A 12,184-nucleotide genomic window follows, 5' to 3' on the forward strand; every position below is an offset into this window, starting at 1 on the left:
TCATCTAAACTACATGGAAAGTCTCCTAAACCCAGCTTGTAGGAATAAATCTCAAAATGGATGAAGATATTTGTATTGGTGTTTTGTTAAAAAGTTTACCTCCAAATTTTGATAATGTTTCAACCACTTTAATCAACATGCCAAACCCTAAATTGGTTGAAATTAAAGCCTTTTTGTTAGAAAAAGAAAATAAGATTAAAGAAAAAGAAAAAATTGCAAAAGATGGTCAACTGTTATATATCAGTAACATGAACAAAGGCAAAAGGGACTAGCTAATTTGTGACTTCACCAAAAAGATCGAACATACTAAGAAGTTCAGTCATGCCAGAAAGAGGTCTTAGAAGGCCTATCTTGCAGCGGTGAAAAAAGAAGAAGACCATGGAGCAAAAGAAGAAGAAGACCATCAGAAGCAGAAGGACAAGCCTCACCAGTCCTTCTATTCCCAGTTTTTTGATAGACTTTTTTGAAGCCTTGTATAACCTTGGCCAAATGCTTCTGTCGCATAAGCTTTGTAAACTCCTCACGTAATTTGGCATTACAGCCTCTGTACACTTTGTGAAGCCCTTGCTACAGCCTCTGGATGTCCACCATGTTTTTGATACCCACACTTAGCTTTGTTTTGTGATAGCCTTTGGATGTTACCATGTTTGTGGTGTGCCCATGCTTTGTAGGTGGTGACTCACTAAAGCCTCTACACACTTTGCGCCTTTCTGGTTGTGATTGAGGAGGGATGTTGAGAATTAGGCAATCACACCCAGTGTAGTCCCTTTGAATGGAGCAGTTGGGCTAAGGTTATGCAAGTGACATGATGCTACTTTGTTCTCACTTCCACTCAATATGATGAGGTGACTTCTCAATCCAATTACTCATTTCAAGTGAAGGAGGACATTAAGTGGAAATAAATTTCTTAACATAGAGAGCTCAATGCAAAAAGAGCTAAAACACTGCTCCTCACCAAACCCATAGCCATCGTATACTTTGAGGATTTCTTTATCTAAGAAACTTTGCACGAAACTTAAGGGTTAGGTCACCAGCTTCAACTAAGCTAGGAGCATATCCATTTGCGATAGTCCACAGCAAGATCGATAAAACAATTCGCAGGCAATTATACTTATTCCTAATGCACCGAATCACATGTGACTTGCATCTATGAAAGTCTAGGGTTTTGTCTAACGATGCAAGTGTATCTCATGAACAGAATTTAACATTTCATGTGTTTCTTTTAACCATGATTGTGAAACGTGAATTCTAAATGACTATTCATGCACTGAATTAGTTAAAAAGCTATCATTTTATGTGAAGTAAGGCGATAACCTTATCATTTTATGTGCGTAAAAGCTATCATTTCATGCCTAAAATCTTGTGCGAATTCCAAACTCTACCATTTCGCGCATGCAACTTAGCTCTTAGAGTAAACAAAACCCTATGCGCGACATCAATCCTTTCATCCCTTCCACGAGAAATAATTCCTAAGTTAATTTTTTTAACGCTTAGAACCTGATTCATGTGTGCTACGTTGGTCGTTCCGCTCACCCCTCCAGCATTACCGGTGGCTTGGGCACCTATGCTTCCCGCGACTTTCTTCTTGGGAGCCATTCGCCTCGCGGAGATTGGGCAATCCGGACCTTGACAGGTTTCGGGTTGACAGGTTCGGAAGAAAAGACCGCTGGATGGGGTCCTTTTCCGAGAGGGTGGTTTGGGTGTGGCTCCTTGTAGTTACCGACTCTCACTTCTTTCTTTCTCCCTCTCTCTCTTCTTCTTCTTTTCACTTAATCTCCTGCTCTCTCTCTCTCTCTCCCTCTCTTCTTTCTCCACTTATTCTCCTACTCTCTCTCTCTCTCTCTCTCTCTCTCTCCTCTCTTCTTCTCCTCTTACGACCTCTTCTTCTTCTTCTTCTTCCACTACTTCTCTTCTCTCTCCTTCCACCCTTTCTTCTTCCTCTTCTACTTCTCCCTCTCCGTCTCCTCCTCTTACTTCCTCTTCTCCTCTTCTTCTTCTTCTCCTGCTCTTCTTCTCTCCCTCTTCTCTCTCTTCCCTCTTCTTCCCCTTCTTCTTCTCCTTCTCTCTTCTCTCTCTTCCCTCTTCTCTCTTCTCTCCCTCTTCTCTTCTCCTTCTTTTCTTCTCCTTCCCTTCTTCTCTCCCTCTTCTCTCTCTTCCCTCTTCTTCCCCTTCTTCTTTTTCTCCTTCTCTCTTCTCTCTCTTCTCTCCCTCTTCTCTCCCTCTTCTCTCTCTTCCCTCTTCTCTCTTCTCTCCCTCTTCTCTTCTCCTTCTTTTCTTCTCCTTCCCTTCTTCTCTCCCTCTTCTCTCTCTTCCCTCTTCTTCCCCTTCTTCTTTTTCTCCTTCTCTCTTCTCTCTCTTCTCTCCCTCTTCTCTCTCTTCCCTCTTCTCTCTTCTCTCCCTCTTCTCTTCCCCTTCTTTTCTTCTCCTTCCCTTCTTCTCTCCCTCTTCTCTCTCTTCCCTCTTCTTCCCCTTCTTCTTCTTCTTCTTGGAGAGAGAGAGAGAGAGAGAGAGAGAGAGAGAGAGAGAGAGAGAGAGAGAGAGAGAGAGAGAGAGAGAGAGAGAGAGAGAGAGAGAGAGAGAGAGAGCTTGAGCTTGAGCTTGCAACATTAGCAATGTTTGATAGACACCCTAACACCAATAATAAGCTTGAGCTTCCCTAATTATTATTGAGTAGCAATAGTAAGTATGGACTTTGGAACTCTACACACACACACACACACACACACACATAGGTTTATGATCTCTCTCTCTCTCTCTCTCTCTCTCTCTCTCTCTAATTTTAATGTGCAAGTATGTGCTATTTGTGTTTTTGCAAGCAACAAGTAGTAGTGTGATAGCACAATTGCCCCCCCTTTGCTTGACCTCAAGTTTCTTCTCCCCATTTCAAAACCTTATCCACTCATTATAAAATATTTTTTTCTTCCTTTCCTCAACCATTTTATCATAATATACCCAATCAATTATTCGTGTCCTTGAGTCTCAAGCCTCTAAAGATTTTCGAACACATAAGTCTTCATTAGCTCCATTCACATTGCCATTCATTACCATGTTTACATTTGATCCTACTACGTGATGGTAAATATTGGGATGGCATAGATAATCTATGACAATGATAAATAAATATTAATCTTTAGTTTTCAGTGATAAGGTTGTTGGTGACAAAAAAATGGCCATATCATGACATGGTTGCTTCCCTTTGCCCACCAAAATGTGAAGCGAGTGATACATAATGATGCATGAGAGGCATGGTAGCAAGTGGGGTTACCAAAGTTAGTAGTTTAGTATAGAGAGATGGCTTATGGGTGAAATAATAAAACTTTTCCCTCTTCCCTAGAGTGGAGGTTTTACACTCGTGGAAGGCCCTCTTACCATTCAAGTTTGGGATTTATGCCAGCGCCAACCCTATTTTTTTTTTATAATGCGCTTTCCATTTCTCAAAGGTAAAAGGTATTTACAGCACCATTTCAAGGGATGCAGCTGGCTACAGCCAAGAAACAAAGAGCTCAAGCCATAGTTTCTAATTTCTTACAGCACTGTTCGAACACCCAATGAGTGGATTTCAAAGTTCTGAGAACCAGAGAAACCTCTGCCTTTAGCTGATCTTCAGTTAGGAGCCGATGAGCCTTCTGAAAAACAGTGTTGTTCCTTTCTTGCCAAATGATTTTCAAAATCACAATAGACAAAAGTATAACCAGTCGCCAGGTAACATCGTCCAATGATCCATGGTCTCCAAAAAAAACAATAGCAAAGCCAAAGTCAAATCTGAGATTGAATCCTTTCAGCCATTTCCTCATTCTGTGCCACAGTGGGGCTGAATTGCAGGGCATTCCCAAAAAATATGCTTCTCATCCTCTTCATGTTTCTTGCAGAGGGGACATAGAGGGGAAACAAAGAATCTCTTAGTTAGCCTTGATCTAAGTGGCAATTTTTTGAGTAATAGTCTCCATCTGAAGCAGTTCAGACGATACGATGGTGTGATATGCCAAACCTTGCGGATCCTCCTTTGCCAGGTGCAGAGTGATGCATGTGGACAATGTTTCCGCCATTTTTCACTCAGAGTTAGAGCAATTACTGGGGATAGAGGAGCATGATCCCTCCTGTCACGGCATTTTATCAGTTGTTTGTCAGCAGAGCTTGTTAATGCCAGCAGTGGAGGGCAAGAGCAGACAAATGAAGACGTGGGCCAATCCTGTCTCAGACAGGTAAATAGTCTGCTCAGCCATAAAATCTCATTCTCCAAGAGCTCAAATTTGATCTTGATGTCCTCCAATGTAAGCCATCTGTTCTGATCAGGCAGCCATAGTTGAGTCCAGTATTTGAGTCCTTTAATTGACATTGACTTGGTGAGCGTGCGATTGGCTAAAATGGGGGCAGCTGGGGGGTCAAATGTGAAGGGGTTATACCAAATTGATGAGGTTAGGGAATAGTCGCCTTTTCGACTAAATTTAGTAGACCAAGAGGCTTGCGAAACTATTGATTGCCAGCTCCTGACTAGTGCTTGGGCTGTAGGGGACTGAGGAAGCTTGATAGGGTCCTGATAGCAACACACAATATCTTGCCAGGCTACCCCAGCCCATCTCTGTCCTGAACCTTCTATCCATGTGGCAAGAATGACAGACCACGGTTGCCCTTGATTCATCCTGAGAATCAGTTTGAAAGTGAGTCTATTGGCTTTATCCATCAAAGGCTCAATCCCTGCACCACCTTCATCTCTCCTGGCGGTAACATAATCCCAACCAATCTGGGATATGCTGGTACCATTAGGCTTTCTCCAAAGAAACTGTCTTAACAGCTTCTCGATTAGGCCCCAAGATGCTTTGCTGAAGGAAAACAAGGATGCCATGTAAACTGTCAGAGAAGAAAGAACATTCTTGATGACCGTGAGCTTTCCAGCCAATGTGAGGGGGGCACTAAACCACTTAGAGACCTTCTCCTAAATTTTGCCCCCATACCATTGGAATCTTTGCCGTGTTGTCAGACCAACACCAATCGATGCTCCTAAATACCTTACCACTTCGCCGGGTCTGATAACCTTGAAGCCATACCCAAGCATCCACTCCTGGGGTCCCTCCAAGTTAAGAGGGAGAAACTCAGTCTTGCTCCTGTTTATGATGGATGAAGACAGTAGAGCAAACTCATTGAAGGTGTCCATAAGGGCATCAACTAACTCTTTCTCCGTGGCCACTAGGGATGAGCTATCATCTGCAAAAAACTGTGAAGGTGAGCTATGAGCAAGGGCCATGTCTATTGAAAGTACTAAATTTAATACAGCATCTTGTATTTTCCTGCCACTCACAAATCCATATTGTCTGACATGGACAATTCTTCCCAATAGGCTCTTGATCCTAAGAGCCAGTGTTTTAGACATCACCTTATAGGTGAAATTCAACATGGATAATGGCCGCCAGTTGGAGGGTTTATTGCGAGAAGGCGACTTGGGGACCAGTTTGATTAACCCCTGGTTGGCCTCTCTGAGCATACAGCCAGTCTTCCTGATGTAGTTCATTATACTCACCATATCTTGCCCACAGATTTTCCAGATTTTTTGAAAAAGTTCAGTTGGCAGACCATCAGGTCCCGGTGCCTTCCCAGTTTTCATGCAAGATATTGCAAGGTGAACTTCCTCCTGCGTAAAGGGACGGTCCAGCAGTAAAGCTTCTTCAGCAGAGATAGGAGAAATTGTTCCTTCTAGAAAGCTGCTTACCTTTGCATTATAGTCGCTCGGAAAATTAGGCTCTGTGCCGACAATGGAGGCTAGATGCTTTTCAAGAATTCTTGCTATTGTGTGCTCATCTGTATGCATGTTCCCTTCTTCATCTTCCATAGCGACGATCACCTCCTTCCTTTGTTTGGCTTTGAGAGACCTGAAGAAAAAAGAGTTGGGGGCATCTCCATATACCTCCCATTGACCCCTCAGGAGCACCTTCGCAGTCTGCATTGCATACTGTTCTTGAGTCTTCAAGTATATCTCTACTTCTTTCAGCAGAGTTTGAGCAAAGGAGTCGTTAGGGCAATTGGTTATTATATTGAGAAGCTGTTCCCGTATCTTAACAGCCCTTTCACCTTCTCGCCTCCTCCTAGATGCCAGTCTCCTCCCGTGGTCTTTTGCCACCTTAGTCACAGCAGACAGACATCTTTGCCATCTGAAATCTGGGGGCAGATCCAGGTCTCTTACCCTGTTCCAAGCCCGCTCCACTTTCTGTAGGAAATATTTATCCTCCAGGAAGGATACATTGAGGCGAAATGGAGGAGGGCCCCCTTGCGTCCTCCCTGTGATGACAACACGACATGCAATTAGAATAGGCAAATGATCTAATGAAGTAATTTCCATAATTGTGCGGTAGGTAATTCTCCCACACATCCACCAGGAGCCCTGAGATGCATAGAACCGGTCAAGCCGACTCGCTCGCCAGGTATCACCCGTGTGTCGGTTATGCCATGTGTACGGGATGCAAGTAGTGCCTAGCGCCAGACAGGCAATATCCTTTAACTCACAGCTGAGCTCGAACATTTCCCATGCATCGATCTCTTCCTGAAGCATGCATCTTGAACCATGTGAGCGGTCTGTAGGAAGATAGGTCATGTTCCAGTCTCCTGCAACCAATACAAGATGTTTATTCAGAAGATCTTTGAGCATACATCAGAGTTTGGCCCTTTGCACCGAGTTATTGGCTGCATATACAGAAATAAGCAGGATATCTTCACCCCAACAATCCATCTGGGCCGCTACAGCTGAACCATCTCCTACCTTCCATGCAAAGCGTGGTTTAAGCATGTCATGAACCAGGAGGATCGTGCCCCCTTGCCTCTTCCCCTGAGATCCCAAAATACTGAATACCCTTCAATTACAAAGCCTGTTATTGCCTCTTCATCCATTTTAACCTCTTGCAGGGCTAAAGCATGTGGCTTATATCTCTTGACTATTCCATAGCATATCTGTTTGCGGAGATTAGACCCAAGGCCCCTGACATTCGAGGACATCATTTTAATCCTGGGGGACCATCTCGAGTGCTCAGGCCACGACATCAGGGGTGTCCATGAGCTCATGATCCCCAATAGGAGCATAGAAATTTCTGTCAACCATTGGCTTTCGAGCAAGACGTTTGATTGACACCTTACCAGAGTTCTTGACTGCATTGCCCTTTTTCCCCTGAGTTTTGGGTCGTATGTTCTCCTTGTCACTTGACGGGCTGCCCTGGTTGCTCTTCCGGGCTTGAGCACTAGGTGCATTTGCCTTCTCCTTCGGACTCCCCTTGTTCGTCTGCAAGGTCTGTGCAGATTCAGATTCCTTCTGTTTGCCTTTTTCTTCTGCCACCCTATTGTTTCCTTCAGTAGAACCTGATGCGGGCTGTTGAGAGCTTTCAGCAGAATTATTATGAGTTTCTTTTTTCCCCTCGGCATCTTTCCCACCTTCCATCCGCTGCGGACATGTCTTTGCAAAGTGTCCACTGGCATGACACAAATAACAAGAGTCAGGAAATGGGGAGAATTTGAGGCGGAGAGCAATCTCCATACCTGAAGTATCCTATAGCTGCAAGTATTCAGGGGGGTCAATACGACGATCCCATAACACGCAAAAACGATGATCCTTGCGTAGCAACCCCCATGCATTGGTGACGGTTGGGGTATAGAGCACTTTGCCAAGGGTCGATGCGATCGTTGCAAGTTCACCGCCCAGCCAAGGCGGTAAATCCAGCACAGAAACCCAAACTGGGCACTCGTGGAGCAAGACTCCTTCAGGAGAGAAAGTTGAGGACCAAGGAATAGTATAAACCAAGTTACCGCGATAGCCCACTAAGGAGGCCAGAAGCCAATCGCGTCCAGTCTTTGAGGCAAGAATAACAAGGTAAAAGCCTTTTCCCACAAAACGGAACTGCAGCAATGTTGCTTTACTCTGATATGTACCTTCAAACCAGCGTGCAAATTCTTCTTCCACTGGTGGGCGATGTGAACTCTGGCGCCTTCCTGAATCTGGGCTTTGCATTCAGCGCTACGCCATGACTGATCCAGATGGAGAGTCCTCTCCATTTCAGCCATGTCCAAGGCATTCAATTTCAGAGCCTGTCGATAGTCAGGCTTCAGTTGTGTGTGCTCAACCTGCATGCTTCAGTTGTGTGTGCTCAACCTGCATGTCCTCCGTTCTCTTCCTCTTGGCTGAAGTCTCTTGCATGCATGTCAGGGGCACACGTGTCTCATCAATGAGCCATGATGAGACCGCCGTCTCGTCAGAAGTATTATAATGAAAGGCCAGCTCTAGAACGTTCTCTCTTCGGTCGAAGGCTCTCAACGATCCCCAGCGCCAACCCTATTTCATGGAAGCGAAGGAGGCATAGAAGATTGTCATCCGTAAATAATACTCACTAAGATAAGAAGATGTACAAACGGGACCGATGGATCTGCCGGACGAATGGATCTACGCAACTCCTTTCAAAACGAACCATGCCGGATCTACGCCATGCCTTTATACGAACGCTCTAATAAATTGCGATGGTCCTCGCCGAGCTTGTCCCGTGCCTCTCTCTCTCTCTCTCGCTCTCTCTCTCTCTCTCTCTTCGCGCGCGCGCTCGTATTAGCGTTTCATTATTGCCCGAGTAATCTTCTGTTTCTGATCGTCAGCGTAATTGACCAATATCTGTTCAGGATGCAGGCCCATGATCGGAAACAAAGTGAGCTGGCCTCTACCACCTCTGCGCAGAGCACAGCTCTGACTGTGGCGACACACAACGCGGGGTCGGGGTCTTCAGCTTCGTCGGGGGTGAACGGGGAGCCATGGCCGGTCTACTTGGCCAAAGCCCTGATGGGCCCCGTCATCAGCGGCACCGCCCCGCCGTCCCAGGCGGCGGCGGTGCTGTTCGCCATCTTCCATCCTATCCTGGACGGCTGGGCGGCGGCCCTGGCACAGCTGCGGGACGCCCGGCAATGGCGCGAGGGGGCCGAGGCCCGCCTGGCCGAGGCGGCGGAGCGCGAGAAGAGCTTTCGCGAGACCGAGCAGCGGCTTGTGGAATGCGAGGCGCAGCGCACAGCGGTGACGCAGCAGGCCGCTGAGACACGCCGCCTCTTGGAGAGCAAGATGGAGGAGATGGAGACCCACAAGACGGGCTTCCAAGCCACTTTGTCGGAGTGGCAGAACAGGCTTGCCACAGCCGAAAAAGAGGCTCAGCAGAGCATCCATAACCTCAAACAGGAGGCTTCGAAGAAAGAAGAGCTCCATTCCAACGCCATGGCAGAGGCATTGGCCAAGGTAAAAATTTAAATCCTTTTTATTTGTATACAATTGCATGCATGCGTATGTTGCTCTCTAGAACATAGTATAGGGCCATGTCCAAGTGTGTGATCACACGTCACTAGTGTGTATGTGTGACCTCTCTACCCTAGAGCAATCAATTTTATGTGTACTTGGTCACATTGAGATCAACAAGTCATGATTGAGAGTTATATGACTGGACATACAATGAAATTTGTGGAGTCAAGCATCACATGTCCTTCAAACTTCTCCATTTCAATTGGTCATACAAATAAAAGAATTATAAAGCCCAACCAATGGGCAATCTTGAGTCTCCATGTGGAGGTATTGATCTATCACTTGTGATTGCCTTCCAGAGAAAATCCACTCCCATTGCCTTCCATGTAGAGTAGAAAAACGTGGAAAACAATCTACATATTTGACAATGATGCAAGGAATAATTAAGTTTGGCTATCGAGTGCCTAGTTTTGCTTTGTCTCATGGGCAACAAGTAGTGATAATTGATTGCCGTCATGTAAAGGTACGTGACAAGCTTGGAGAAGAAAGTTTTTCAAAGTGTTGGCACATGAGCAACGATGGAATACTTGTTCGCAATGGGAGGGCCATCTTCCCTCCAAATGTTGGCCAGGGGATTGGGCAAGAGCCACAAAGCAAAGTGCAAATAGGATAGCTTGCAAGATGGACAAATAGTAGAGCTTGGTTGCATTAGGGCCTTCCTCCTTGGTGACCCTTACTAGGGAGGATGACCGATAGATTGTTTGAGTAGGTGAGAGCCTAGGCTTACACAAATAGATAGAGTGCACATAATTGATAGGTGCCCAACCAATAGATGTCCTAGCAAAACATGAACCCGGGACCTCATTAATTATGAGCCCAGATGCTAAAGCTAGGCCATCAGGATGAATATAGACGAGCTCAAATGTTTTTTTATATTGACTATCTTGAAATAATTCAATTTCCCTAAACCAAACATGTAGTGCCATTATTATTGTCATTTTTTCCTTACAAAAAGGACACCAAGATAATTCCATTATCTTGTGTAGGACCTAGGCTATTAATATCACATGAGAATGTGCTGAATGTAGATTCATTGAACATACTGCTTTCTATGAATAATATCAAGGCACACATTGATACCCAAGATAGAAACAACTAAATATATTTGATTATATTGGTTTTTGGCTAGTACATAATTTCAAGGAAAATTTAGCCCAATGTGAAAATTACCATCTAGAGGTCAAAGTTTCATACTTATTGAGTCATATAATCCACAATGCTTAATATTCATGGTGAGAAAAAAAGGGCCACATTAATATAGAGGCAATGTTAACTTCAAATGAGTAGTCTTTCTTAATATGACTGTCTCATTTCACTTTGAATTGCATAAATAATGTTCAAGGGATAATCCTATACACATAAATTCAAATCATTTCTCCATTCCTGATGTTTCATGCATATGATAATCACAACACCTTCTGTGTTACATCACAATGTTTTGAGTACTACATATGTTGTCTCTTCTTTTAAGTTGTAGTTCTTGTTGCATAATATTAGAGATCACTATTGTAGAGCTTGTGTGTCCTCACTAGGGAACCTATAAACATATCACCCACTATAATGTTTACAATGATCTTTGTGTATTTACACAAGTAGCTTGCAATCATGGGCACATATACTTTCAATTTGCACGAAAAAAGTTGTCCACTCATGAAAAAGGTGAAAGAGATTAGAACAAAATATTTCTAGCATCTTGCAATTCATACATTTTTTCTTTGTTCATGCAACTCAGGAAAAAGAGAATGAAAGACAAATTGCTACCCTACAACAAGAGCTTAAGAAAAGTAAAGATAGAGAGGCAACATTACAAGAACTACTATCCCAAAAGACTAGGGAGTGCTCAAGCTTGGAGACCCGCCTAACAGAGGCAAATAATCGTGTAGAGGAACTAAGAAGGCAATATTTGTATAGAACAACTACTCGAAGATATTGACTATAAAGTTGTCATAATAATCTTCTAGTGTGAACCAAATATATTGATTTGCCATTTCAAAGCCCACTTTATTTGCTAAGTGGTTACATTCTTCTACACTATCAACATATGTAATCTAGTATTGAAAACCTTGTCAATTTATAAAACCATGTCATATATTTGAAGGCAATTAATGGATAGCAACTTAAATTGGACCATATTTATTTGTGTTTGATTTCTCAAATCATGAGGCCAAAATAGCACAAAAATGTTTTTTGAATTGATTTTGATTGTACTAATAGATTCTATAGAGAAAAGTTGTGTATGCAATTGATATGTATTATTAGAGTGTTTTGCATCCTTAGCAAGTTAGGAATCCCTCACTTTCTCAACCAAGTTAGGATCCAAATTTATCCCTATAACATCTACAAGAGAGCATTTCATATGGAAAAAATATTTTGTATGAAAGAATATTTTGAATGAAAGACACTTTCATATGAAATAGTTTTTCCACTAATTGTCTTCTTAATCCAATAATGTAATCACATTTTTTCTAACGTCCACGTATTAGTCTTTGCACTTTTAGGGATCATCATATAATAGTCCTATATTTTTTGAATTCTATGTATCCCATAATTTGTATTAGTTCAATCTAGCTAAGGAGTATGAAATATCCCAACTCTAGACAAAGGGAGAGATTGACCCAGGAGCATGAATTTACAAAGACCATACCACTATTAGCTAATCCTTTAGTAGCTAGTGATGATGCATGATATTCTTCAAGAGATGACATAAATAGGTCCTCTAGTGACCTCAATGGTGAACTAAGTCTTCATATCAATAGCAACGTAATTAATAGGAAAACACATACGAATCCTCAAAACTAGATTGTTTATGGGAAGTATGTTGCCATATGTATAAAAAGACCAAGAAGCCTGGATCAAAAGTATAGATTACAGACCTTCAAGAGC

The 12,184-nt window shown here is 43.3% G+C and overlaps 1 protein-coding gene across 1 annotated transcript; it reads left to right on the forward strand.

The window, feature by feature from the left end:
• The first annotated feature begins 8,517 nt into the window (after window positions 1-8,517).
• LOC148020395 (uncharacterized) lies at window positions 8,518-11,423 on the forward strand. Its single transcript, XM_087700960.1, has 2 exons — window positions 8,518-9,241; window positions 11,034-11,423. The coding sequence occupies exons 1-2, from the start codon at window positions 8,642-8,644 to the stop codon at window positions 11,232-11,234; spliced, it is 801 nt and encodes a 266-aa protein (XP_087557086.1). The 5' UTR covers window positions 8,518-8,641; the 3' UTR covers window positions 11,235-11,423.
• Window positions 11,424-12,184: the final 761 nt, after the last annotated feature.

The sequence above is a fragment of the Lygodium microphyllum genome, chromosome 19 (assembly GCF_053477565.2).
Source record: "Lygodium microphyllum isolate KBCC chromosome 19, Lygodium_microphyllum_v1.1.10, whole genome shotgun sequence".
NCBI lineage: Eukaryota > Viridiplantae > Streptophyta > Polypodiopsida > Schizaeales > Lygodiaceae > Lygodium > Lygodium microphyllum.

What these genes read in the sequence shown, in the direction of transcription:
- LOC148020395 (XM_087700960.1), top strand. Translation starts at nt 8,642, where the DNA reads ATGCAGGCCCATGATCGGAAACAAAGTGAGCTGGCCTCTACCACCTCT. An exon ending in TGGCAGAGGCATTGGCCAAG is followed by an intron (nt 9,242 to 11,033) that starts GTAAAAATTTAA and finishes CATGCAACTCAG; the next exon opens with GAAAAAGAGAATGAAAGACA.